This window comes from Ammospiza caudacuta, chromosome 7 (genome assembly GCF_027887145.1).
Source record: "Ammospiza caudacuta isolate bAmmCau1 chromosome 7, bAmmCau1.pri, whole genome shotgun sequence".
Taxonomy (NCBI): Eukaryota; Metazoa; Chordata; class Aves; order Passeriformes; family Passerellidae; genus Ammospiza; species Ammospiza caudacuta.
The window spans coordinates 34,478,635-34,502,983 of NC_080599.1; the positions used below are offsets into that span (position 1 = coordinate 34,478,635).

The following is a 24,349-nucleotide window of genomic DNA, read 5'->3' on the forward strand; positions in this document are numbered from 1 at the left end:
TATTAAAAATAAATATTTTATATCCTAATCACAGCTATTTCTCTGTGGTGGTGTCTTTGCAGTCACAATAGTCATTCTGTCTACTGCATTCTAAGTCTCTTTTCTGTAATTTTTTTTTCCTTTTTTTTAGTGTCTTGATCTGGTCTATAACACCCTAGCTTTTGAAGAAAAAATAGCAAGAACAATCATCAATCTCTTCCTGTCACCAAAACCCAGGAAATAAAGTCTCCCAATAAATTTACTAGGTTAGAAAGCTGGCAGTAGTTTATTAGCAGTGCTTGATGCATGGGGATTTCTCCTCAAAGCATTAATGAAGAGCAACCTAACAGGCCAGGTTATATCCATGGAACTAATGCATATTCATCAGATTTCTACTACATATTCATTACACTTCCTGAATACATATGTAGATGATAATTAATTCCATTAACTTATTTGAATATGAGGTCTTTTGAGCGTCTTTGGTGGTTGTTTGTGAACACCCCATGCCTCAAAATTTCCCTTTTATGGTCCTGGATTTTCTGATGAATCTCCTTTCCTTGAAATAGCTTTGTTTAATGCTTGTGATTACTTGCACCTAATCTTCCAACAAAGTGCTCTCCTCAAAACTAAATGTAAAGAGAATATTGGACGTGTTCTGGTGACCTCATCCTAATTAAAAAAATACCACAACAGGTTAAGGTTGATAATAACGAAAATTGTTGTTTATTAACTTAGAAATACATTAGGATGAAAACTTCCAATTTTGAAAGGCAACATGTCACATGTTTAATGGTGAGACATTGGAAAGTTTAATTGATGTTCTCTGGGGAATAAATCATGTGCCACGCTGAGTATCTTGGCGCTCCCACAGCATCACTCCCAGCCACAGAGAAGGCTGTCAGGTCTTCCAGAGGGACGCATTTTCGTGACATGGGACTGGGAGAAGAACCCATTGAGAGGAGCTGTGGAGAAGGACTTGGGGGTTCTTGTGGAGGAAAAGGTGGACACGAGTCAACCCAGAAAGCCAGCCCCGTCCTGGGCGGTATCCAAAGAGCCATGGCCAACAGGTCAGGGAGGGGATTCTCCCTCTCTGCTCCCGCGAGAGCCTGCCCGGAGCACTGCACCCAGCCCCGGTGTGCTCAGCACAAGAACGGTGCTGCCCTGGGACAGCGGGTCCTGAGGAGAGCACGAAGATGCTCAGAGCTGGAGCAGCTCTGCCCCTCAGGCTGAGAGCTGGACTTGTTGAGAGCCTGGAGATGGCTCAGGGCAAACCTCACCACACCTTCCCGCTCCTGAAGAGAGCTTTTCAAAGAGACAGAACGCCTTTGACACGGGCAGGGAGCGATGTCTCCAGCGGGCCGGGTTTCAGGGGGCCGGGTTTCCGCCGCCCGAGGAGCCGGGCCTGGCAGCGGCCGGGGCAGGTGGCGGAGGCACCGCTGGGCCCGCGGGGGGCGGCAGGTGCCGTTCAAGGTCTCCCGGCAACCGCGCGGCCAATGGCGGCGGGGCGGGGCGGGGCGCGGCGCGGGTTTAACCCCGCGGGGCCCGGCCGGGGCCGTGCCGGCCGCGGGGCTCGCTCGGGAGCCGCTTCCCTCCGCCTCCCTGCGGCCGCAGCAGGTGGGGGGTGCGCGGGCGGGCGGGGCGGGGCGTTGGGCGCGGCGGGTAACGGCGGCCGGAGCGGAGGTAGCGGCGCTAGCGGCGCTGCTCTGCCGGGCTCCGCTGCCGAGCCCGGGGCTTGCGGCGCTCCCGTGGGCTGGGCTCGCCCCGGGCCGGGCAGGGCCCCGTGCGGGGGCGCAGGAGCCGCCGGCCCGGGCGGGTTGTGGGTGACATGTGCTCCGTTCTCTCAGGCTCCGGCTGATCCCCGGGACGCGGGAGAGCCGCGGCGGGGCTGGGGCTGCCGGCGCTCCCGGCGCTGTAAGGCCCAGCGTTTGCTATCTCTGTGAGGCTACAAGCGGCTGATGCTCGGAGGTGAGAGCCGTAAAGCTTTCTACTGAGTCAGGGAATCTGTGGCTGCTCGGGCTGAGCTGGGCTCACGTGATGTAGGAGTGTAGGTTTCGTGACTTGGTTTGTTTTTTTTGTTTTTTTTTTTTTTTAATTTTATTTATTCATAGCAAAGCTACTTTAAATTTGAAGATCAGATCGTAATGCGGGACTAGTTTGTAGTGTTCCTGCATCCCCAGATTGTGTAGAACGCTCAGCTGCTAGCGGTGGTGAGTGAAATAGTTAAGCCGAGCTCCATAGGCTGCCAAGGTATGATAGGAATTTCAGGGCAATGGCTTAAAATACGAAATATTGGAAGTGTAATGTGAACGTATTAGGTGAATTTTAATAGTGAACTTGGAAAGGAGACCTAGAGGAAATTATTTGATACAATGAATGGGGATTTCAGATGTGTTTATGGAGGAAGATATTGTTTCTAGGGTTTGTTTTTTTTTGGGGGGGGATGGGGGGAGAAAGCTGTGATGCCAATATCAGTTATAATTTGGACTATAAAGATCACAGGAGAGGGTAACAGCAGACTCATGGGGCTCAGTATCTTGGTTCTGAAGCTGGCAGCAGATGCTAAGGAAAAGCTGTTAAGTACAGTTGGGTTGTACAGCAATGCTTTTATCTGTGTATCCTCCCAAGATGCTGCAGTCTGGAGTTGAAGGCTGCATCTGTCTTTTAAAATGTAATAGATGCTGATGGAGGCTTTTCAAAACATTGGAGGCAGTTTATGTATTAAGTATTCACAGCAGCTCGGGGTGATGCAAGTCCACAGTTTGTGTTTTATGTGGAAAAAATGCTCTTATTTCCCAGCTTGTGCACTGAATGTTTCATTGCGTTCTTTATAACTGCTGTGTTAAAAGAAGCAAAGAATATTTGTTTTCTGTATGTTGGTCCTGTTTCTCCAGCTGTTTCCTCTTCTCGTTGAAAAGTCACAGCTTATTAGTTTCTTGCACGAATGTATTGCTTGGTCTTTGTTGCACCATATTTAGGTATATTCTGTCTGTTTTTTTTTTCAGGGCAGGTTGTATCTCTGTGAGATGTTTAAGGTGTAGGAGCTTAGTATTCATCAGGAGACATTATGGTGGTCTGTTCTGTCCTCTGCCCCAGGGTTCTGCTAACAGCCTGGGAGCTGTTATTTCCAGAGACCAGTCATAGGGACTGGGATCTCTTCCTGCATGACAATGCCTAACTAGAGCCTGTTGGTTTAAGTGCATGGCAGAGTTGTCTTTTTCATTGTGCTTGTGTTTATGAACAAGGAATTTCAGCTGCTGGTTTTTATTATCCATGTGTTCAGTTTGAGGACAACCTTCTGCAGTTTGTCCTTCAGCCTGTGTTTATTTTTGTGAATAACTCTGTGTAGTACATGAGTATATCATGTGTTATGGAGAGATGCTTGCACAGACCCCTTTGGAGCTCTAATTTTTCTCTTTGTCACTTTCATACTCTGCTCAGCCATCTATAACTTGTTTGTACACTTTGCCCTTTCCATTTATAATTGGTCATTAATAAATTCCTTAACACCTTAATTTAAGAGCTTTTGGAGGGAACATTGTGAGAAGCTTTTTGAAAATCCAGTTATGCTGTCTTGCCCAGGTGTGTTGGATGATTCATTCTTCCAGAGCACTGTGGCTGACTGGTTGGTGTTCCTTGCTTCCACAGAAGATATGCTGACACTTCACCAGTCCCATTTGTTTGTCAAGTCTTTTCTGTAACATGTTTTGATTAACAGAAACCTAGATTTTACAGGAGAGTTATTCCTTGAGTTCCCTGCTAATCTCTAGAGAAATTATGTAGTTATCTTCTTGCATTCCATGCCTGATTTAGCTTTCAGGTAACATGCTGCTGAAACATGTAAGTTTCCTAATTTCTGGTATTTGGACTACTAGTTGTGGCTCTGCCCAGTAAATATCTCACCAACTTTAGGAATTAATAAGACAGCAGTTTGCTTTTCTTTTAAAAACTTGTCCGCTTGCAGAGACAGCCAGCTGTAAAGTTTGGCTCAAGCTGACCTCAGGGAGAAGAGGAGAACATGCAGAAGATGGTTTCTGAGGTTCTCTTGTCTGTAACAAAATGTTCTGCTCTGGCTACATATAGTAAATGGGTTGTGAATGCAAAGGGAGAAATGCAGTTTTGAAGATTAACAATAGAGTAATTGTTTAGTGATAGGAAAATGCTAATGTGAAATCCATCGTGTTAGTTCAAAATGGGGTAGGAATTTGGGAGCCAGATAAAATGTTTCCATGTGTTTCAATTTTTCAGTGATTGAAGTAACAGAATTTCAGTCATCTCTGTATGTAGCATGTAGAGTTGAATCTTGAGGCAGTACATCAGATTATATTCCTTGTAACCTGAGTGTTTGAGGCAAAGACCATGGCAGATCAGACACTGAACACTGAATTTTATCAGATATAAGAGTATATTCTTGTGTAATTATGTGTGTTGAGAAGATTGAATACTTCTTTTCTTAAAGCCCTTGGTAATTTTAATTTGCTTTCCTGTGTGTTTTTTTTTAAGTAAAATGGAGGAGAGAAATGAGTTGGGATTTTTGAGTATGATGTATTCAGAATGAATGGAGACTTCATACCCACAGGCTGGGTGGTTTGACTTGATTGTTTATGCTACTGGAAAATTCACCTGAAAATCTGATATTACTTAAAGTTTTCATGGAATGTGGATAAGTTGAGGGATTTCTTCACCCTCATTTTGAAGCTAATAGATTAATGATTAAATTGCCACAATTTTGTAAATGTGGGAAGAAAAATCTGGGCTCAGATTTAATTACAAGAGCCATCATTAAAATTACATTTTAAAATAAAGGTCACTAGAATGAATAGATTTTTAGGGAAAGGTATTCTCTTTACTGTACCATTGTCACTGGATATAATACATATATTAGTGCTAATGATAAACTGTTTTTAGGAATTGTGTAGAGAGACAATGAATGTCAAAACTCTAGGAAGGAAATGCAGGCACTTTTGTGGCACTTACATGAATTAAAGCAAGTATATATCATGGCATTATCAGGGATGTATTTGTGAACCTTCAGTGTCATGTCTAGAGTTTACATCCTAAATTTACCTAGAGTTCTCTGTCTCTTTGTCAATCCAGATAAAAGCCCTCTGTGTGACATCTGTGGATTACACTTAGACAAGTGTAAAAGCTTTAAGCAGCTCCATAGCTCCCTTTGGTATTATTTTGATAGAAAAGAAGCACATTGGTCTTCAAGTAAATGCTAAGTACCCCCACAGTTTTACAAGTTGAAACACATGCATGTCACAAGTTGTATTTGAAATATACAGAGAAGGAATGGTAGATTATTTCTGGTTGGTGATGACTTTCTTCTGAGGCACTGCACCTCTCCAGAGGTGCTTTTCCATCTCCTCCCTACCTTGGCAGGGGTAGAAGTTTTCTGTGTTAGCAGATACTGCATTTCCCACTTGTGTCACACCCTGTCTGGGTTGGGGATGACCAGATGGTGCAATATGATCACAGCTCAGCACTGTGGCAATTCTCTGCTGGTTGTTTGAGTGTGTTTTACAAACCCAGTTACGACTCCTTTTCAAGTTTAAACATGATATTTAGAAATTTTAAGTGTGCTTTTATGTTAAGTTTATAATTCTACTTCTTGTTGCTTATGACTTTCAAGTTTTTATATGGCCTGCACTCAGGCTTAAATTATCAGATTTCTATCTTAAATCTTGGCACATTTGTCAGTTCCTCTCCTGCCCCCAAAACACAAGCCAGTACTTTTATGAACAGCTTCTTTGAGCTCTTTGAACTTATGAAATATACTAATTTTGAACTTTAGTCGTGTTCTTGAAAAGAAAGATGTATTTATTAATGAATTATCTAGATGTTTCTGGAAATACTTGTGTTTTTTTTTTCCAAAATTTCCCAAGGTGACTTTCAAAGAAGTTCTGGTATGTTATTACCGTGACAGTGCTTTTTTTAAAGTTCCTTGGGGTTTTTGTACTTCACTTGTTCCAACTAGCACTTAAATGCCTTTGTTTGATTACTACTTCCTTGGTGTAATCAAACCCTCTGTGATTTTAGTGGGGTGTATGTTTGGGTCTTTTTGTTGTATATAAGATTTCTTTTTTTCAGTGAGATGGCTCTGCTCTTGTATTCACACTTTGGAAGCTGGGTCCCAGAGGCTCATTCTTGCACAATCCATCTGTGTCTTGGCCTCCAGGAATTCCTTGCTTGGGAGAGGAAGTGACAATCCCAACTGGGGCAGTTACCTCTAGAGAGCAGTGGGTGGTTGCAGGGTTTTGGGCAAGTCATTGAACCTCGTAGGGAATTAACTCTAAAAAATCCCTGTGCACAGGGTAGTCTTGCTAGGGCATCTGCTCTGAATGAGTCTGTGTGTGACTTGCAGGGTGCAAATTTAGAGAATCATTGCATTCCTACACCTGGATTAGTGCTGCTTCCAGTCAGACATTGTTTAGGGTGGCAGATGCTGTGTCAGAACAGTTCTGTCAGTGCAGAGAGACCTGGGGGTTGATAATTCTGTGTGTGCAGGGAGTGTGGGTGCAGTCTGTTAAAGAATAAAAGCCAGTTGGTTTGGAAGTAGCACCATATCTAAAATGAGATAAGTATTTTTGTGGATTTTCCAACAGTCCTTGATGGAACTTGTATACTTGTATCTTAAGATTCTTAATATTTTGGAGAATGTTATAAGATTGCAGGGTTGTGATGTCAGTAATGAAAATGTACTTGCATATTTATTTGCTGCCTTTTTTCTCTTGTGTTTGTGCATTTATCTGTCTGATGCATCCAGCAGAAATAAAGTAGAATGTAAGAGGTGTCTTCTCTTAATACTTACTGACTTTGAATTTTGTTTTAAAGGCACTGTTGTCTAGTTAATTTGTGAGCATCTTGCGTTTATGGGGGGGGGAAATTGAAAAATATGCATAAATCAAACGTAGAGAGAAAGCAGAACAAAATTTCTTTAACAAGAACAGCAACTAGATCATTACATTGACTGTTTTCTTGCTGGCTTGTGTGTACTTTCTGATCTGAAAAAGTTTTCAGGAGCTACTAAATTACAGCACATGAGGAATAACTGTTTACCTTTTTTCCCATGTCCGTTTATGAACCTGGGGAAAAAAATGTTCATTCACCTGGGTAATTACTTAGAGGGTTTTTTAATGCTGAGCATTCTGTGACTGTGCACCAGTATGATCTCTTAAACTTGGTGTTTCTTTGGACACTGTATGTTGTGCTTTGTCATTTGATAAGCATTTTTACTGTCTTTGTGTTCTCAAGAGACCTTAGGGGTAACAAAACACTCCCCCCTGTCCTTTCCCTTCTTTGCCCACCCAAATGATATTTTTTCCACAGTGATAAAAATACAAGGTTTTGGTGTCAGAAATTTAGAAGTTGCTTAGCCAAAGTGTGTGTATTGGAACATTAGCAAGGGGTTAGAGAAGAACATGCATGTGCTCTAAAATCTACTGAATCCATCTAAAACAGACTTTAGACTTTGTTCCAAATTGTTGGTGGAAACAAAGGGGCCTTCTTTTCTGTCAGGTGGAAAGTTTGTTTCCCTGAAGTATCTTTGTTCCCCTGACAGCTGATGGGTTGTGCTGTCCAAATCTTTAGCATCCAAGCTGGATTTAAAGTTTCCAGCAGTGAGAGATAACTAATGCTATTATGTGCCTTCTGTGTGGTGGAGGTGGGGTGAGGGGACAATCAGTTTGTTCTTTCTTTAGAGTGGGTGGCTTCCCTTTGGTTTCCAGAGGGACAGTGCTGTACTGAGCCTGTGCCAGCAAGGCAAGGCTTCTCCTGTTTGTTTCCTTCGACAGTTTTGGGGTTTCTGCAAGGAAGCAAGCAACTTGCTAGGGAAAGGCAATATTAATAAATGTGTAAGTTAATTTAAATGGTTAAATATTTATTAAAAGCTCCTTTGTCCCCTGCTGATATATCCTCTCTGGAGCCTTTGTAATACCTCTCTTTAAGTAACAATGGGACAGACATATGTTAAAACTTCATGCAAGTTTACAGAAATAAAATTGCTTCCTGGTTATATATGGCAGGAAAAAATATTTGTCTTGCTCTGTGTTTTATGATGTACATCAACAGAAACAACTAGTTATCTGTGAGTCTTAATTTTCATGTGTGCCTGGCATTTTGGCTTTAGTTAATGGTTTACAAGACAGTTAAGGATTAATATAGATAGATGCATCATTTTTTACAGTATACTATTTGCTGTGCTTACTGTGTTCCAAATTTAGTGTAAAGAAGTAGAGAAATTTCACGTGGTTCAAGTTCAGTAGTCACTCTCCTGTGCTGCCTTTAACCTTCTAGCTGTATTAGCTGCTTTTGTTAATCTGAAATGCTCTTGCTATTTTAGGAGATGCCTACGTAACACACATTGCCAGCAATTGTACTGAATACTTTGCTGCTGAACCAGTTGCTCAGGTACCCAGCCTGTCTCTGTTGCTATGGGAGATTGGAGGACTGTTACTGTGCCGCTGCTGTCGTCAGGTAAACTGGGAATATTCTGAATTTAGTTGATTTCCTGACTTTACCAGCAATGTTATAGTAGCTAGAGAGAGACTGTAATTTTGTGCATGACATATTTGAGTAGTTAAACAGTGTGGTAAATAATACAAACAGTGCTTTGTCTTGGATTGAATCCTTACAGAAATGCTAATGTAAAATACTGTACTTGCACATGTATAGAAAGGCTAAGAGCTTGCAGTCACATTTTATTTTTTATAATCATGCCTATCAATGTGTCTTGTGTTTTCACAGATTTCTTTACTTGTTCTATATTCTTTTGCTTAATAAATTTGTTACAAATTTGTTAAAGGAGTAAATATTTTCTTGCCTATTTCTGCCTAGTGGAAGAGTAAATTACAGCATATACTTAATAAGTGTAATAATACCATACATTCTAGAAGAGTTTTACTGAATGCACATCTCTTCACCTGTGTTGTAGCAAGTCAATAAAAAGGAAGTGTGCTCAGTTTTTTCTTGGTGGATGAGTAAAATTTGAAAGGTAAAACACTTTAAAGTGTTGAGTCTAAATCTTCAGTGGAAATTTCTTTTTTTATATGTATCTTGTGAATGGTTTAATGTCATTCTAGATCAAATTCTCAGTTCTAGAATCTAAATTTCTGTAAATAATAACTTGAATACATAAGGGTTTGATTTTATGTGACGTGTTAAAATAATAGCTGATTTCTTAATGTTTAACTTTTAGATAGCAAAAATATATTTCCATATACCTCAGAAAGGAAATCTCCTGCAAGCATGAGCTCAGAAGTGCTACGCTTGTCACTGCCTTCAGCCAAAAGCATGCACAGCTTTTTCAGTGCCTTCTGCACAGAAGAGAATATTGAACAGAGTATATCCTATATTGATAGGGTAAGCCAGATCTTTCTGTTTATTGGGGATTGTCACCTGCACACAATCAATTGTGGTAAAAAAGATTGACTGAATTAAGAATGCTTCTTCCTCAGTGCCCAGAAGCTGAAGTTGGTGGGAAGTAGAGTCACGTTTTCCCCCTTTATACAGGATTTCACCTGAAACTGTTTGTTTTTTAGAGAATGGTGGGAGATTGATCCAGTTATTGATCTCATTTCCCCCCTTCTCTCCCCTTGTCTTTTACCAGGAATTAACAACGATGGGGTTTCCCTCTATTTATGCGGAGTCCAAAGGAAAAGAATTAGATTTAGTGTCTATGGTCAATTGTATGAATGAATTGCTTGTACTGCAGCACAAGAACCTCCGAGCTCAGGAAGAAATAGAAATACAGCATCTCAAACTGGGAAGTGATATGGATCACTTGCAGAACTGCTATACTAAGTTAAAGGTAGAAAAAAAAGATCATTCCACTAGAATTATGTAGCTCTTCTTTTTTTTTTTTTTTTTTTTTTTTTTCTACCCAGTACTAATTTACAGTTGTATTTTCATGTGTATTTTGGGGAATTTTGGAAGTCTTTTTTTCCAAATGAAAATGCCTTGGTGTTAATGAATTATGAGCTAACAAGAGAACTTCTAATTACTTGGAATTTTAGCCTGCTTAATCAAGGAAGGGGGAAGACTGTTTGAACTGGGAGTGTTAATGTACACTTAGAGTGAAAACATTAAACACTTCAGTTCCCATCACTTAGTATTGCTTAAAAGGGTATGCCCAGCTCTTAAGGATAAATTCCCAATGTAATTGTAGCAAGTAAAAGCATGCATAACTCTTCTAGTGTGGAGTTTTTTAGTCTTTTTCCATATAAGTTTTTTAGCTTTTTCCATGTGTTATTTTTTGTTATTGGATGCCTCGAACATCCAACTACAAAGTCTCTTTGTTAGAATTGCTCAGAAACTGTTGTCAAACCACAAGTTACTAAGCTTCATTTTATCACAGGATAAACACATGCTCAAGGCCAGTCCCTGTGGAGTAGCTGATATATTGGAAGTTCCTGGGTGCACTTGTATGTGCAGTCATATTAGAAAAGACTTTCTCTTAATTCTGTCAAGAAAATAAAATATAAAAAAAGAGAAAATATTTCAGTGCATGATTCAGTGCTTTTTTAGGTTTGCTTTTCACTTGGGCTGGTCAGCACTGTCTCCTTGAAAAATACTGCTGTAGATTTTCAAAATCCCAGTAGCCCTCTTGCTGAGATTGGTCATTCATGTAGAAGGATTTTGATTACAGATTCAAAGTAATCTGTAACTGCACTGATTTTTATACAAACACTGTAAAATGCTAGGTTCTAGAACACTCCAGTTGCTTTCCCTAGATGAATAGCTGTAAGAGGAGAGAGGCAAATAATCTTAGTATTGCATGAATCCCAGGGCATCTAATTGGCTGTCAGATTGTGGAGTTCCTCATGTAGATTCTTTCAGCTACCATACAGCAATCCTCTTGACTTCCACTATTGTTACCTGTATTTCACTGTGGTGTGTTTAGAAGTTCTTGTTGCTTAAATATATCTACACATTTGTACCTCAGTAGGCATAGGAAGGAAAAGTTTGTATTTGGCTTGTCATTTAAGTTGCCAATTTTAGGTCTGAGTCTCATTCATGGACAAAACTGTTAAAAATGCTAGTTTGCATCGTCTGTTGTAACGAGATCATCTGTCTAGCCTTCTCTGTATATGTGAAATGTTCCATTTGCATTGTTATGGTCACAGTCTGTATTATCTGTGTAAATTGTACCCTTAATTATTCAACAGAAATGCTCCATTAAAACTGTAGTTCCAAACTCATCCAGGTTGCTTAATATCCACCTCACTCTCACAGTACAGATATGCTTACAGAATCCTGACTTAAGGAAAAAGTCCTAACTGTAAAAGATAATACCTGTTAAATACTAAGCCATATCTCATGTGAGGTGGTTTGGCAGTTTGGTTAATATGGCTTGTTTGTTTTGGTTGGTTGGGGTTTTTTAAAATCTTTGCTTTTAATTCCTATTGATACTGAACTATCAACACTTTTTCTAGGAACAGTTGGAATTATCTAAAAGGGAAATAGTTGGGCTTCAGGAAAGAGACAGACAACTGCAAAGCAAGAACAGAAATTTGCACCAGTTACTTAAAAATGAAAAGGATGAAGTGAGTTGTTTTGTACATTAACACAAGTCATTTATAGATATTGAAGAATATTTTTTATTATGCACGGAGTCTTGTAATTGCTCATTTTGAATGTGGTTTTTTGTTTGGTAAATGTTGTCTTTAAGTTGACTGGCTTGTTGCATATGGATAAATAGGTTCTATAAGGGATAGGTCCAAGTTACAACAATAGTAGAGAATAATGCAGAAATGCAGATGTGCAGTTTTCTGGGATTTTCTGTACAACTTTAGCTTAGAATGTTCAGATATATCAAAAAGTAGGAGGGGCAACAGGATTCAGTCACTTAAACATTTGTGTATAGAGGCTTTTTGGGTTTTCTTATTATATTATAGAGGGGAGCAAAAGACCAATAAGAAGGGAGGTGGAGAGAAACCCAGCTCAAAAACACCATCTCATTAAACTTAAATATCTTGAAGCAATTAAGATCAGAAAACACTGACATCCATGACACTTCTTAGTTTGGCATTTGTTTCCTTTATGCTCCTTCCCTAGCATTGTACTTTACATGGCTCCTGTGTTTTTGTGAATGTGGCTCCTCTAAGTTTCTGTGCATGTTCTGTGTTCATAAACATGTTCATACAGTTGGGAATAAAGTACTAACTGTTCATAATGAACTTCCTGGAATTCCAGTTTAAAATATTGAATGTGCTGTGTGTTTGTAAGGTTAAATCATAAAATTAGAAAAACCCAAACAATACAACCATAGGAATTAATAGTATATGTCAAAAATTTGCTTTATGATCTTTTAATGTTCTTTTAGACCAAATGTCATAATCGTTCTTTCAATGTTTTGCTGCCCCAAGGAAGAGGAGTTTATTTTTTAGTGTAAGCCTAACAGGCATGCTTTAGGATTGGAGTAAACCTAGATCCTGAATATGAATTACTGAAAGTAAAGATACATCTTTCTCTGCTCTCAATAAAGGCATTAAAGGCTATGTAACTTATCAGAACATGAATTCAGCTGTACTTCAGAGAAATTATAGTATTATAATCTGCTGTTTATGATATGGGTTTCTGCTGAGAACCTACCTCTCATGAGATAAGTCTGAGTTCAGAATCCATGGGGTGGGAGAGCTCTTCTCATTCCTTTTGTCACTTCCTTTCCCCAGAAGAACAGTTTAAAAGAAGTTTTGTTTTGCCTCATGTGTTTTGGTTTTTTGAAGAAATTTATGTTTATACTTTAGTAGAAGAAACATGCTTTTGTGGCATTGCTTTTAGGTTCAGAAGTTACAGAATGTAATTTCAAGTAGAGCTACACAATACAATCATGATATGAAGAGGAAAGAGAGAGAATATAACAAATTAAAGGAGCGCTTACATCAGTTAGTCATGAATAAAAAGGATAAAAAGTTAGGTAAGTAGCTCTTTGAATTTTACCACAGCAAAATTAGCATATTCTGTGTGTTAACCATAGCCATTTTTAAGTATTTTAATCATTAAAGGCAATGTGGCCCTCTTGCATATTTTAGTTGGATATTAGAATGTTAAAGAGAAAATGCAATATTTCATGTTAACTGACTGCGTAAGACTTTTCTACATTGTGTTCCATAAGATTTCTTACCAAGCATAAACCAAATGCTGATCTTTACCTAATGAGGTAGGGGGTTTTTTTGGGTTTTTTTTTTGCCCTTACTAAGTAAAATTTATTCCTAGGGTTCCATAGGAATCAATGCCTATGCCAGAGCCATCTTGCCTCCATTTTCTTGCTACTGTTGCTATCATAAGATTTTGGATAATGTCATAAAATCTGTGTTGTTCCAAGCATTTGCCATCAGGAAGGCACACTGCATAGGATTTTACTCTGGAGATGCTTTGCTTGTGGTTAGCACAAGTAATGAGAGGTTTGAGAGGAAGTAACACAAGGCAGATGTTCCATCCTGTACTATGTGAAATGAGGAGAAACCAGATCTCCTTTATCATGAGTACTTGTATGTTGTACTGCCCAAAATTTGTGTTCAAGACATTCATCAGTGCTATTTACCATAAATACATGGGTAACCATGTAGGTATTGTTAGGTATTAAAAAAAAATTTACCTTTTGGTTCATATATCTGCCCTTAAAGTATTTCTAGAATGTATCTCCAGTGGAAGGGATTCCTGCTCTTGTCCACTTGCTGCCCCCAAACTCAGCTGTTTGCCAGCTGTAGTCCATGTTTTAGTGAGCTCATTGAGGTCACGAAACCAGAAGAAAACTATTCCTGTTGTTGCAAAGATGGTTCTCTGCTTATTTAGTTTGCTGTAAGTCCTTCTGCTTAAGCAAAACCAGGTTAGGACACAGTGGGAGAATCACCTATTTTGGCTGCAGAAAATCTTAAGCTATCGTTTCAGTAAGCTCTAGAAACTTTGCCCTGAGGTCTGCAAAACTTAAACATTCTTGACTTCTGGTGGCCAGTACTAGTTCAAGTGTCAGTGAGGTAAAAATAGCAGGGGTTTAAAACTAGTTACTGTTTGGTTGATAGCTAACTAGCTTGGACCACCAATCTGTAGTCTTACATTGGGTTTGGGTTTCTGTTGTTGGTGTGGTAGGGGTTTTTTGATTTTGTTTTTATTCAAATGTGGACAGAAGTTTTGAGGAATGCCTCAAGAAACAATCTTAAGTTCCTTACCCTAAACAGGAGATAAAATGGCATTATTGTCAGAATGAGCATAGACTTGATACATTGATATAAAGGGTGAAATAGGGATGAAGGTGTTGTTAAAAAATGCATTAAAAAGACAGGATGAGAATATATCCTTCTGAGTTTCAGAACTCAAAAACTTTACCTTTTTTCCTTTGACTGTGTTATTTTTGCTTTAAGCAGGGCCATGTGATTTAATGAGTCTGAAGTTTGAGGGGGATATTTGAGTAATATGATCTTTTTATAATAACTACATACAAATGAAATGTCATCTAAATTTTGATATATTTGCATATTGTTTCACACTTTGAAATATCCTTTTCATTTGTAGCTATGGAAGTTCTAAATTATGTTGGTAGAGCTGATGGGAAGAGAGGTGCATGGAGGACTGATAAGACAGAAGCCAGGTAGTTGTCTTAGAACAACATTAATTGAAGCATGTATGAGGGCTGGTATGTTGTTACTGTGAGATTATTTCTTCCAGAAACGAGGAAGAAATGTACAAAGTTCTGTTAAGTGATTATGAACAACGCCAAAAACAGCTTTTACTGGAAAATACTGAGCTAAAGAAAGTTCTTCAGCAAATGAAGAAAGATATTATTTCACTTCTTCCACCACAGAAACAAAAACCTAAAGAAAGGTCTGAAGATGGGCCGGTAAGTATTCTTCAGTTAAAATTTAGTCTCCATGGTAGTTTGGTATAGTGCTGGAGTAATTTGATAGTTATTAAAACGAAAGTAAACTTCTTCTGAGAGTTGCAATGGATTGCACATCATGTACTTTGTGTGAAATTCATCCAATATAAATATTCTGCTCTCTGTGAACAATACACAGTGTATTCTTTCCAGTAAGTAAATTAAAAGCTTGAAAATCTTCTTTGAATGAATGTAAATCTAGTAGCTACTGGTATGTAATTCTGTGTTGCAAAATACTGGATTTTTGGTGCCTAGGGGCTTTTGTTTGTTTGTTTCCAGATCTTAAATATTTCTTTACACAGGATATTTTTATTGAAGAGCTTACTGCCATGGCTGTGTAGAACAGCCATGTAGGTTCTCTGTCACCTTCTTTATAAGGTGTGAGTACTGTTCTTGACTGGATGACTTCCCCCATACTGGGGCAGCTGCTGCCTAAGTCTGACAGCAGAACTCAGCAGTGTGACCCTGTCTGGGTTGGAGATGTGAGTGACTGAGCCTTGCTAGCTGTGATGGGGCTCTGGTATCTGCCTGCTCCCTTGCCTCCTCAGCATTATGCTGTCAGGGAGCTGAACTCCCTGAGAGTCAAATTTCCCTGGATGGAAAAATCCTTATGTAAGGATTTTCTTTCTCTTCAGTAAATTGAATCTATGCACGTATTTATATAAACAAATACACATATTTGGAGGGATGAAATTGTTTGCAGCTTCTTATTTCTGCTTCTACAGGTGCTGTCAGACCAGGAGGAAGATATTGGAGAATTAAACAAAGAGAATATGTGGGAATTATCTTGTGAAACTGTGCGAGAGCAGCTTACCAACAGCATTAGAAAGCAGTGGCGAATGTTGAAAAATCACGTTGAAAAGCTGGATAACCAAGGTTGGTGTTCAACTGCATTATGTGTACATCTAAAATATATTTTAGAAAACGTATTGCAGATGTGGCACTTTGAAATAATTAGATGCAAAATATATAATTCCCTCTAAAGATCCTAGTCATGTCACATCCTCTGGGACTTCTTGTGGCATTCTAAAACAAACCAACTGATGGTATGGTGCTGGACTCTCCTCATTTCCAGCTGTTAAACAGCATTAAGACAGCTAAAAATACATAAAATTCTTTCCTAGTATTATTTTTCCATGCAAGTAAATGCAGCTACTACCACAGGTTTGCTGTCAAGAGTAAGATTGAGAAGGTCATGCATGCCCTTGCAAATAAAACAGCAGATGGCCTCTGAGAGTATGTTTACACCCTAGAAAGGATTTCAAGAATTCTTGTAATACTTTATTTGGTGTTACTAACTGAAAAGTAAGCATGAGAAAAAATGTTTGTTCTTTTTTTGGAGTCATCTTCTAGGTTTTTTTTTTTTAGTTTATAGGGGGTGACCATAGTATAGCCCTTCAGGATTCTATTAATGTTCAAATACTGGCTTTAGGGGACCAAAACTTGTCTTATTACAATCATTGTGATTTAGCATGCATTGAGCTAAATAAGCCGGTGTGTAATTGTACAAAATACAACCATTTCTGTAATTCATTCCCTTACTGGAATGAAAACATGCTTTCAGTGTTGGTTAGCTCCATTTCTCCTTCACAAGACTTGAAGGAAAAGGCTTTCTTTTTATATCTGTGATAAATATAGTTACTGTCATATTTTTATGAACACATAAGCCCTTCAAAAATGGGCTCAGAAGAATGGGCTAACAGCATGTCAGTGAAAAAAAAATCTTTAGTTGTCTTGAGTTTTTCTTTTAAATGACTGCTGAAGCAATTGTGGATTTTGTGTAGCACTTCCTGCAGTGTAGATGGTTGGTTATCCTTGGGGAATGTGAAACAGCCATGTTTTCATTGCTTTTCTTTTTTTTTTTTTAACTGGATTTGATGCATAATTACTCTTGTAGCACCAATTTTGGAACTCTTGTCTCTGATAGAAATGCTTTTGAGTACGCTGTGTATCTGTCTTTCATGCTGAAACAAAGTCCAAAACCTTTTGCTCTTCCAAGCTGTCTCTGATATGAGGTGTTGTGTTTTTATAACTTGCTTTAAAGATGCTCTTTTTCTCCCTTAGTGTCACGTGGACATTCAGGAGCTTTGAATGAAAAAGATGTCATTTCAAGAGAAGACCATGAGCTAGAAACTGGAAAGTTAGAGTTAGAGATTCAGCAATGTAAAGAAATGATCAGAACTCAGCAACAGCTCTTACAGGTAGTAGGCTTTATTTTTTATTTTTCTTAATTGAATCAAAGTTTATTTTATTTAATTGTCCATTCTTCTTGCCTCTGAGCCTTTCTCCATTCCTTGATTGTACTTTTAAAATAAAACAACTTAGTGGGTGGTCTGAGTATAACTGTGCTAGTGGCTTGGTTAATAATATAAGGACTCTTTACTCCTGGTAGGAATAATTTTGGAGGCTAAACAAAGGTGAGGCTGTCTGAACAGGGACATTTTGATTGCTATCTGAAATCTGCCCCCCCATCCACCAACTTGATATGCATTATTTCCATATTAGACTTTCACCATTTTTCTGGTAAAACTGAAACTGTGGAAATACTGTACCTCTTAAGTCACTCCCAAATTAACATTTGTCTTTTGTTGCTTTATATCTACAGCAACAGCTTACCTGTGATGATGACACCACTCTGTTACTACAAGACTGCTATTTGTTGGAAGAAAGAGAGCGTCTCCAGGAAGAATGGAGGCTGTTTCGAGAGCAAAAAAGGAATTTTGAGAAGGAACGAAAAAGTTTTACAGAAGCTGCTATTAGATTAGGACTTGAGGTATTGGGAAAGGGAGCTCTTATGGAAGATGAATTACAAGTCCTTCTTTTATGTGTGACAAAGTGCAGCCATCCAGCAATGTCTGTTTATGATGTCTGTAGAGAAAGATCATTGCCATACTGTAAAAAACATATCTTTAGTTGTTCTGGAAGATCATTCTCTGGGCAATTGGAAAAGCCAAAGTTTTTGTGTATATTGGAAAATACAGTTTCTGCAACTGGAACCAAGCCATTTTTATTTCAGGTTTTGAAATATTTTAAGTGCTTCCAAAATTTATTACCTAAATCCCTTGGATACTTGTAAAGTTTGGTTTCCTACAAAAGTAAGGCCTATGCAAATTTCAGTCAAATTTGGCCTCAGGGTTGAATCTCAACGGTACTTGATTTCTAAGATTTGGTGAAAACCAGTTTTTTTGCAAAAACACCAAGTAATTATTATGCTTCCCTTAGCAGGGTCATTATCTGTTGGGGTTTTGTAGTTAAGCTGGCCAGTAAGCACAGGTACTGGCAGTCAGGGTAGATGTGTCTGTGAATGAGCTCTAGCACATGTCCTTTGGTCCAGCCCATAGTTTGGGTCAAAAATGTGAAGGGGCTTACAAGCTTGTCAGGGAAAGGTCATTATGATGTGATTGTGGAACTAGGATGGTGCAGATATGACAGGAAAAGAGAAATGGACTTCATTGCTTACAGAACAGCTTGCTTTGATGTGCAGAGCAGAAAGTTGGAGTGGGATGTGATTAAAATTTATAAAGCTGTGGATTCAGTTTGAGCAGATGAAAGCCCTACTGTTGTTCACCAAATCCCTCAAGTCTTGGACTAGAGGAGACTCTTAATTTTGAAATTAAATCAAAAACATACCCAAAAAGGTAGTTTTTTTATAGTTAGATAGTTGATTTCTGGTTTTTTTGGAAGGAGATTGTAAAGGCACTGTGTACCATCAAGTTCAAAAAGCACTTTTCTGAGCTTATGGGCAGCACAGTCACAGATACTGAAAGGCACCCCCTTGTGCCCCATTTTTATTATCTATAATCAAATGGCTTTTGGGAATGGGAACCTGTGAGGGAATGTACTGCAGAAAGTGACTGTGCTCATAAATACCATCTCTTGTGGCCATGTTGGAGATAGAATACAGAGCTGACTGGCCAACCTGTCTGACCCAGAATATAAAATACTCCAGATTTTACTTAAGCTGCTGGGATAGCAGTAGTTCACATGGTAACAAATACAAATTATGACTAATTTAATTTTATTTGTGTTTTAGTGTGTGGGTTAATTTCATGTTGCACATTGAATTCAGCTTTAAAAGTAATGAGTGATAAAACACAATAATTGTTTGTCTGGAAATGTTTAGGACTCCATTGCAGCCTAAGTATAACTGCTCATGCTTCAGCTTGTCAGAATGCTGAGGTATGACATGAGATGCAATGCTGTGAGCTTTGTAGGTGTTTGTGAAAGTTTGCGTTGGAGTTCAGCTTCCTCTGTTTTTGTAGGTGTTTGTGAAAGTTTGCGTTGGAGTTCAGCTTCCTCTGTTTTTCTACTGACACAGAATAGGAGCATCCTGTTTCACTGATGGTTTTTGGAGATGAAATAGCTTGTTGCTTGATTCCAGAGCTGTTGGATCTCTTGGAGGTTGTCTGTTAGGCATTATTTTCTTTTTCTGTGCTTAGAGGGGTTGGAAAGGGAAACAACCTCTTTTTCTTGCCCCAGTTTTAGACAGAAGCAGTCAGGGATATTTTCAGTGTAATTTTTCCCTGTTTAGAAGGTTTAAGAAGTAATTGTTGCTGGTAGCTGCCTTGGATGAGAGCTGCTCCAAGAGGTGGTGGTGCTCTGGGGGAATGGGGAGCACAGGAGATGCTGTCACTGGGGGGGGTAGAGCAGTGAAGTGAAAGGATTACTGTGACCTCTGTGGAACAAACTGTGGGATTTGGCTGTAAGTGCCTCCTCAGCCAATCCTCCTTGGGCTAAAAGCTTGCTCACAGGCAGTATTTGCTGTGTTAATCTGCTGGCTCTCCTTGGTGACATGGACGTGCTGCAACTTTGGCTTTCTGAAATAGAATAGCATCAATTTAATGTGGGCTAGGTTTTTTCCTGTTGTCATAAGTGTAAACTGTCATTTCTTTTCCTAGAGAAAGGCATTTGAAGAAGATAGAGGAGCATGGCTGAAGCACCAGTTCTTAACTATGACTGCTGATTGCAAGTCTGAAAATTCAGCAACTCCAAGTGCCTTCTTAAGAAGCAAGTATTTGGTTCAGATTATGTTCTTGCACAGTTTCTTTCTCTTCCTTTCAAGAAGTCACAACTATGAACAAAACAATTAAAAAACCAAAAGGTCTCAAAAAAAATTTTACCATGCATCTGTATACCTCCACATATCAGGGCAACTGATGGTTCAAAATTTCCTTTGCAAAAAGGAATTGTAACTCCCTTCCTCATAATTACTTATGTAATGAATTTATATTTGTGAAACAATCTGGTGAATATCAAATACCTGACAGCACAGCAGGTAACTTTTCAGGTGCTTTCATAAATACTGAAGAACATGTAATAATTCTGGTTTTCCACTTCATATAAAAACTTTGAAATATAAATGTGAGAAGGGATTGATCTGGCCCTGCTAAGTTTGCCATGTCTTTCCATTGACTTGAGTGAAGGTTAGTTTCATGTAAACAGTAAGACATCTAACTTCATTTTGGTTTTGTTTTCAATATTCTGACCAGCTTGCAGGTTTCATGTTGGTGTTATGTCTGTGCATGCTGGAGAGGCCTTTACTTAAGGAATACAAAAGGTTTATTAATTGTAAAGTGAGAAATTACACTTGAGTGACTTCATATGACTACCTTCAGTAGTAGCTATATATGCAAATGCTGCATTTTCAAATTTAGAGTCCTAATTTTAACGTAACTTCATTCAATAGCATTACAAATACTTTAAAAATGTTATCCCAGGTCTATATCAATGACAGTTTTATTACAGCTCTGCTTTAAGGTCTTTGTGTTTTCTTGTTTTTTTCTTTAAAGCAGAGGACACAAACCCTTGAAGGACTTGCTTATTTTCAGTGGGCTGCAGTTTAACTGGTGTGTGTCTCTCCTAGGTGCTGACACAGACCTTCGTTTAGTGAGATCTGCATCTCAGCAAAAGAGACCTCCCTCTGTGTTGAGTACTACTGCTTCACCAGAGCCTTGCCAGATATCCCAGTACATTACCCAAAACAGGTTTGTGAAACAGTGTTGTGGGTGGTTTGTGGAGTGCTGAACTCCATGGAGAGTGCAGCATAATCTAAAGCTTATGCTTGGTATATAACCAAGGCTATTAAACATTATATCATAAAAGCAATCCTCTGTTTCCATTCAAAGCATTATTTATTTGCATTGTAACTTCGTTTTCTGCTTCCAGTGTTGCATCAGAAAAACCTGCTGCAGATTACTTGCCAAATCTGTGGGTGGGAAGTGATGGCAAAGAAGAAACTGAAGAATGCACAAAGACATGGGAAGACTCTGGACTCGACACTCTATGTAGAAACTTGCACATGGAACAGCTGCCTTAGACTTCTAGGGTTGCCTGCTGGGATTTTTGTTAGAGACTTGTTCATAAACTTATCATTCTAAATGAAACAGAATGCTGTGAGTTTGATCATTCTTCTGGAGGATTATGTGGTGATCTGAATCGTGGTGTGTTTCTATGTGTGTGCACATGGCTTTTATTTTTTAGATAATTTTTTGCCTCTTTCTTGCAAGTCTTGAAAGAAAATTTAAGAATATATAAAAGCTTTGATATTTTTCTAGTAACAGAAGCTCTAATTCTGTGAATAAAGCAATGGTCTGAAACTTTGACTGTAATGAAATACTGGATCTTAATGTTACCTTTCATCACAAGCCGAGATAGCACTTTTAGAAATTGTTTAATTATTGGAAACATTCATTTAAGTCTCAAGTGTAACTGGCATTAAATCGTTTTTTGCCTCAACTTGAATGTACAGTATACTGTAGATTTTTAACAAAACAGGTTCTATATTTATTGTGTGATTTGAAAATACCTCTTTGATATCTCAATGATTTAAAGTGCAAATCTTTATATATGTGTAAATAGAACACGTGGTCATGCTGAGAAACCATGAAATGAGACATATGCATACATAAATATTATTTTACATGGCATTTTAAATTGTTTTCTAGTGATACTCAGTTTACAGATCCATTAGGACTTTCAGTGGTTCAGTCAGGAACCAAAGTATTTCAAATGTGAACAATAAATGTGAAATTCTATTCTAAAAAACCCTGGTTCTATGATTTGTGTGCAGTAAACTTTTAAGCTACCATGGTTATAGGGCTATATACAATGTATACAAATCTGGTGCTGGTTTTGTATTTTGTTTGTTTTTTTGTTTTAATTGACTCCAGAATGTTATTTTTTGTGTAGCCTTGAGGAAGTCTCTTGTTTATAATGTAATAAAAATAGCCAAGTTAGAGGCAAGATGTTTCAAGGTCTCCTTCACCTTACTCAGTGTGTGTGATTTTCCTTGCCCAGTACAGATCCATCTTCTCTTCTTGGGTTTTTGTGCATATGTGATCATACATAGCTCTGATCCTTGTGTAATTGGCCTTTTGGAAGATGTCTGAGTTTAAACTGCCTTTCTCGGGGTCAGAGGTGGGAAATTAACTCAAGTTTAGAATCCTTCACTGAAGGATATTGGTGCTCTGCCCATTCACTTCAGAGTTGGATGGAGTGTAGTGATTGGATTATCTGGAAAAATAGCAGTAGGATCATACAGGGAGAAGAAACTGCATTTCTCAAAGAAACTGATGTAAAAAGCTGCAGTTTCTGCTGCAGTGAATTCAGTCCATTGAGTTCCAGCTTGAGATGAAGTAATAGCCAATGTAAACTGCAGAGGATGATACTTGTGTGGTTTTCATGTAGCACCTGTAAGAGAGCAGAAGTGGATATAATGATAAACCAATACTATTGTCTTGGTGGGCTTTTTGCTGCATGGGTAGTCAGGTTGGAAAGACAGCATCATGTTTCTGTTTCTCCTGTTCTTGCGCAATAAATGGGTGTTCAGAATCCTGTCATGCATTGCTTTTTAGCAGGGTACAGTTCCTGTTTGGTTTCCTATTTCCCAGCTATTGGGCAGCTCTTGCCTGAATTTTACTTGTGGAAGAATAAATACGCTTGCAAAAAACTTCAGTGAAAATTTAATATATTAAGGAGAGCAGGACTCTGCAAGCCGGATTATTTCCAAGCCAGTAGTGGCTGGAGATCTCCATGGCTGAGGCAGGATCCAGGTGCCACCAGGGGCTGCTGCTGCTCCATTGTGTGCTCATGGGTGCCCTGCTGGGACTGTCAATTGTGTTTGCTTTACTTGGGCTTTCCTGCTTCAGCCTGGTTTTCTTTAACTTTTGGGATAATAATGCCTTGAAGAACAAAATAACTAAAATATTTAAACTCTTGTTTATATCTACTGAGTGGTTAGCAATTAATAAAGATTTTGTACTAATTTTTTGCTTTAGAGTTGTGTAACCTGTCTTGCAGAAGTGGAAATGTGTGACAGTCTCCATGGAAGAGCTAACTGTGCTAGAAGGGTGTATGCAGTTGAGTCCTGAGCTGGCCTCACTTGGTCTGGAAGTCTGGAGTACAGATTGGGTCCTGTCTGTGTAAAGAAGTAAAATATGGCTAGAGTTATGGATTTCTCTATATTCAGTATCTGGGAAGATTTTAAATCTGAAACTACTGCAAATAATGGTGTGAGCTCTGCAGAGGGTGACATTGTGGTACTTAGAGCTGTTTGAAACAACTACAGGATCTTACTCAGACTTGAAGAGCAAAAGGAGGGAGACTTCCTGCAGGAGTGTGATACAGGTGTGTCACTTCACATAGGTGTATATTTGAAATAATGTATTGAGTGCTCTTCTCAAGGAACAAGAAGTAGAGACTCCAGCAAATGAAGACAATACAGCTATTGTTAGCTACTCATGCATGATATTGAGAAGATGAGTGGCTCTCTTAAACTGTGGTGTCTCACAAGAATCTTTAGCTACAACATTCATTGCTGCTTTTTCAGGCTGTGATGAGTGTGCTTTTACCCTAAATATCAGTCTGATTAGGTCTGAGTACTTACTTTCCAGGATTATGTTGAAGATGTTAATTTTTTTCCCTTTCATCCCCAGTGGCTAATATATAGCTCCTGCAACACAAACTGTATAGCAGAAAAACCTAATAAATTGAAATTTTTCTTAAGAGAACCTTCTCCCTACAAAACAGCTGTTTTCTTCCTACTTTGAAGAGATCCTTCCACCAGATTCTGCAGGCATGCACTACTTCACTTGTAGCAGGACAAAAGAAAAAACAGACTGAATTTTAACTTATTTTCTGGGGCTTGTTTTGTGTCCAGGTAGGTTTCAACCAGGTCAAGGTAACTGATATATGTAGATAATACCAATACAATCACATTATTCTTGAAAGGAAAATGGAAGGATATGCAGAATAATGGCAATACTGTGCGTGTAGAATTAATTTAGTTATTATACAGGTTTATTTTTTTTTAATTTGTAGTTATCACTAAGCCTTATGAGATATCTTGGTTTTAGATTTTTTCTGATTTGCAAGAGAATTTGATGAGAAGAAATGAAATGTTGACATAGCTGTATCAAAAAGCTGACCTCACAAGAAGTGTTCAGATTATCCAATGATTTATTTATTGCTTTCAGAAAATACATCTGATATCTA

The 24,349-nt window shown here is 38.7% G+C and overlaps 1 protein-coding gene across 1 annotated transcript; it reads left to right on the forward strand.

Moving 5' to 3' along the window:
- Nucleotides 1–1,847: 1,847 nt before the first annotated feature.
- On the forward strand, nt 1,848–22,101 carry SSX2IP (SSX family member 2 interacting protein). The gene is made up of 14 exons (XM_058808709.1): nt 1,848–1,947; nt 8,324–8,457; nt 9,179–9,342; nt 9,590–9,790; nt 11,415–11,525; nt 12,763–12,898; nt 14,494–14,569; nt 14,647–14,818; nt 15,583–15,733; nt 16,922–17,058; nt 17,463–17,630; nt 19,756–19,864; nt 20,721–20,841; nt 21,023–22,101. The coding sequence occupies exons 2-14, from the start codon at nt 8,415–8,417 to the stop codon at nt 21,171–21,173; spliced, it is 1,740 nt and encodes a 579-aa protein (XP_058664692.1). The 5' UTR covers nt 1,848–1,947; nt 8,324–8,414; the 3' UTR covers nt 21,174–22,101.
- The last annotated feature ends 2,248 nt before the right edge of the window (nt 22,102–24,349 follow it).

Excerpts from the sequence above, each read along its gene's own strand:
- SSX2IP (XM_058808709.1), top strand. The coding sequence starts at position 8,415 with ATGGGAGATTGGAGGACTGTTACTGTGCCGCTGCTGTCGTCAG. Across the intron at positions 9,343-9,589 it reads GTATATCCTATATTGATAGG|GAATTAACAACGATGGGGTT; the intron begins GTAAGCCAGATC and ends GTCTTTTACCAG. Across the intron at positions 19,865-20,720 it reads TCCAAGTGCCTTCTTAAGAA|GTGCTGACACAGACCTTCGT; the intron begins GCAAGTATTTGG and ends TGTCTCTCCTAG.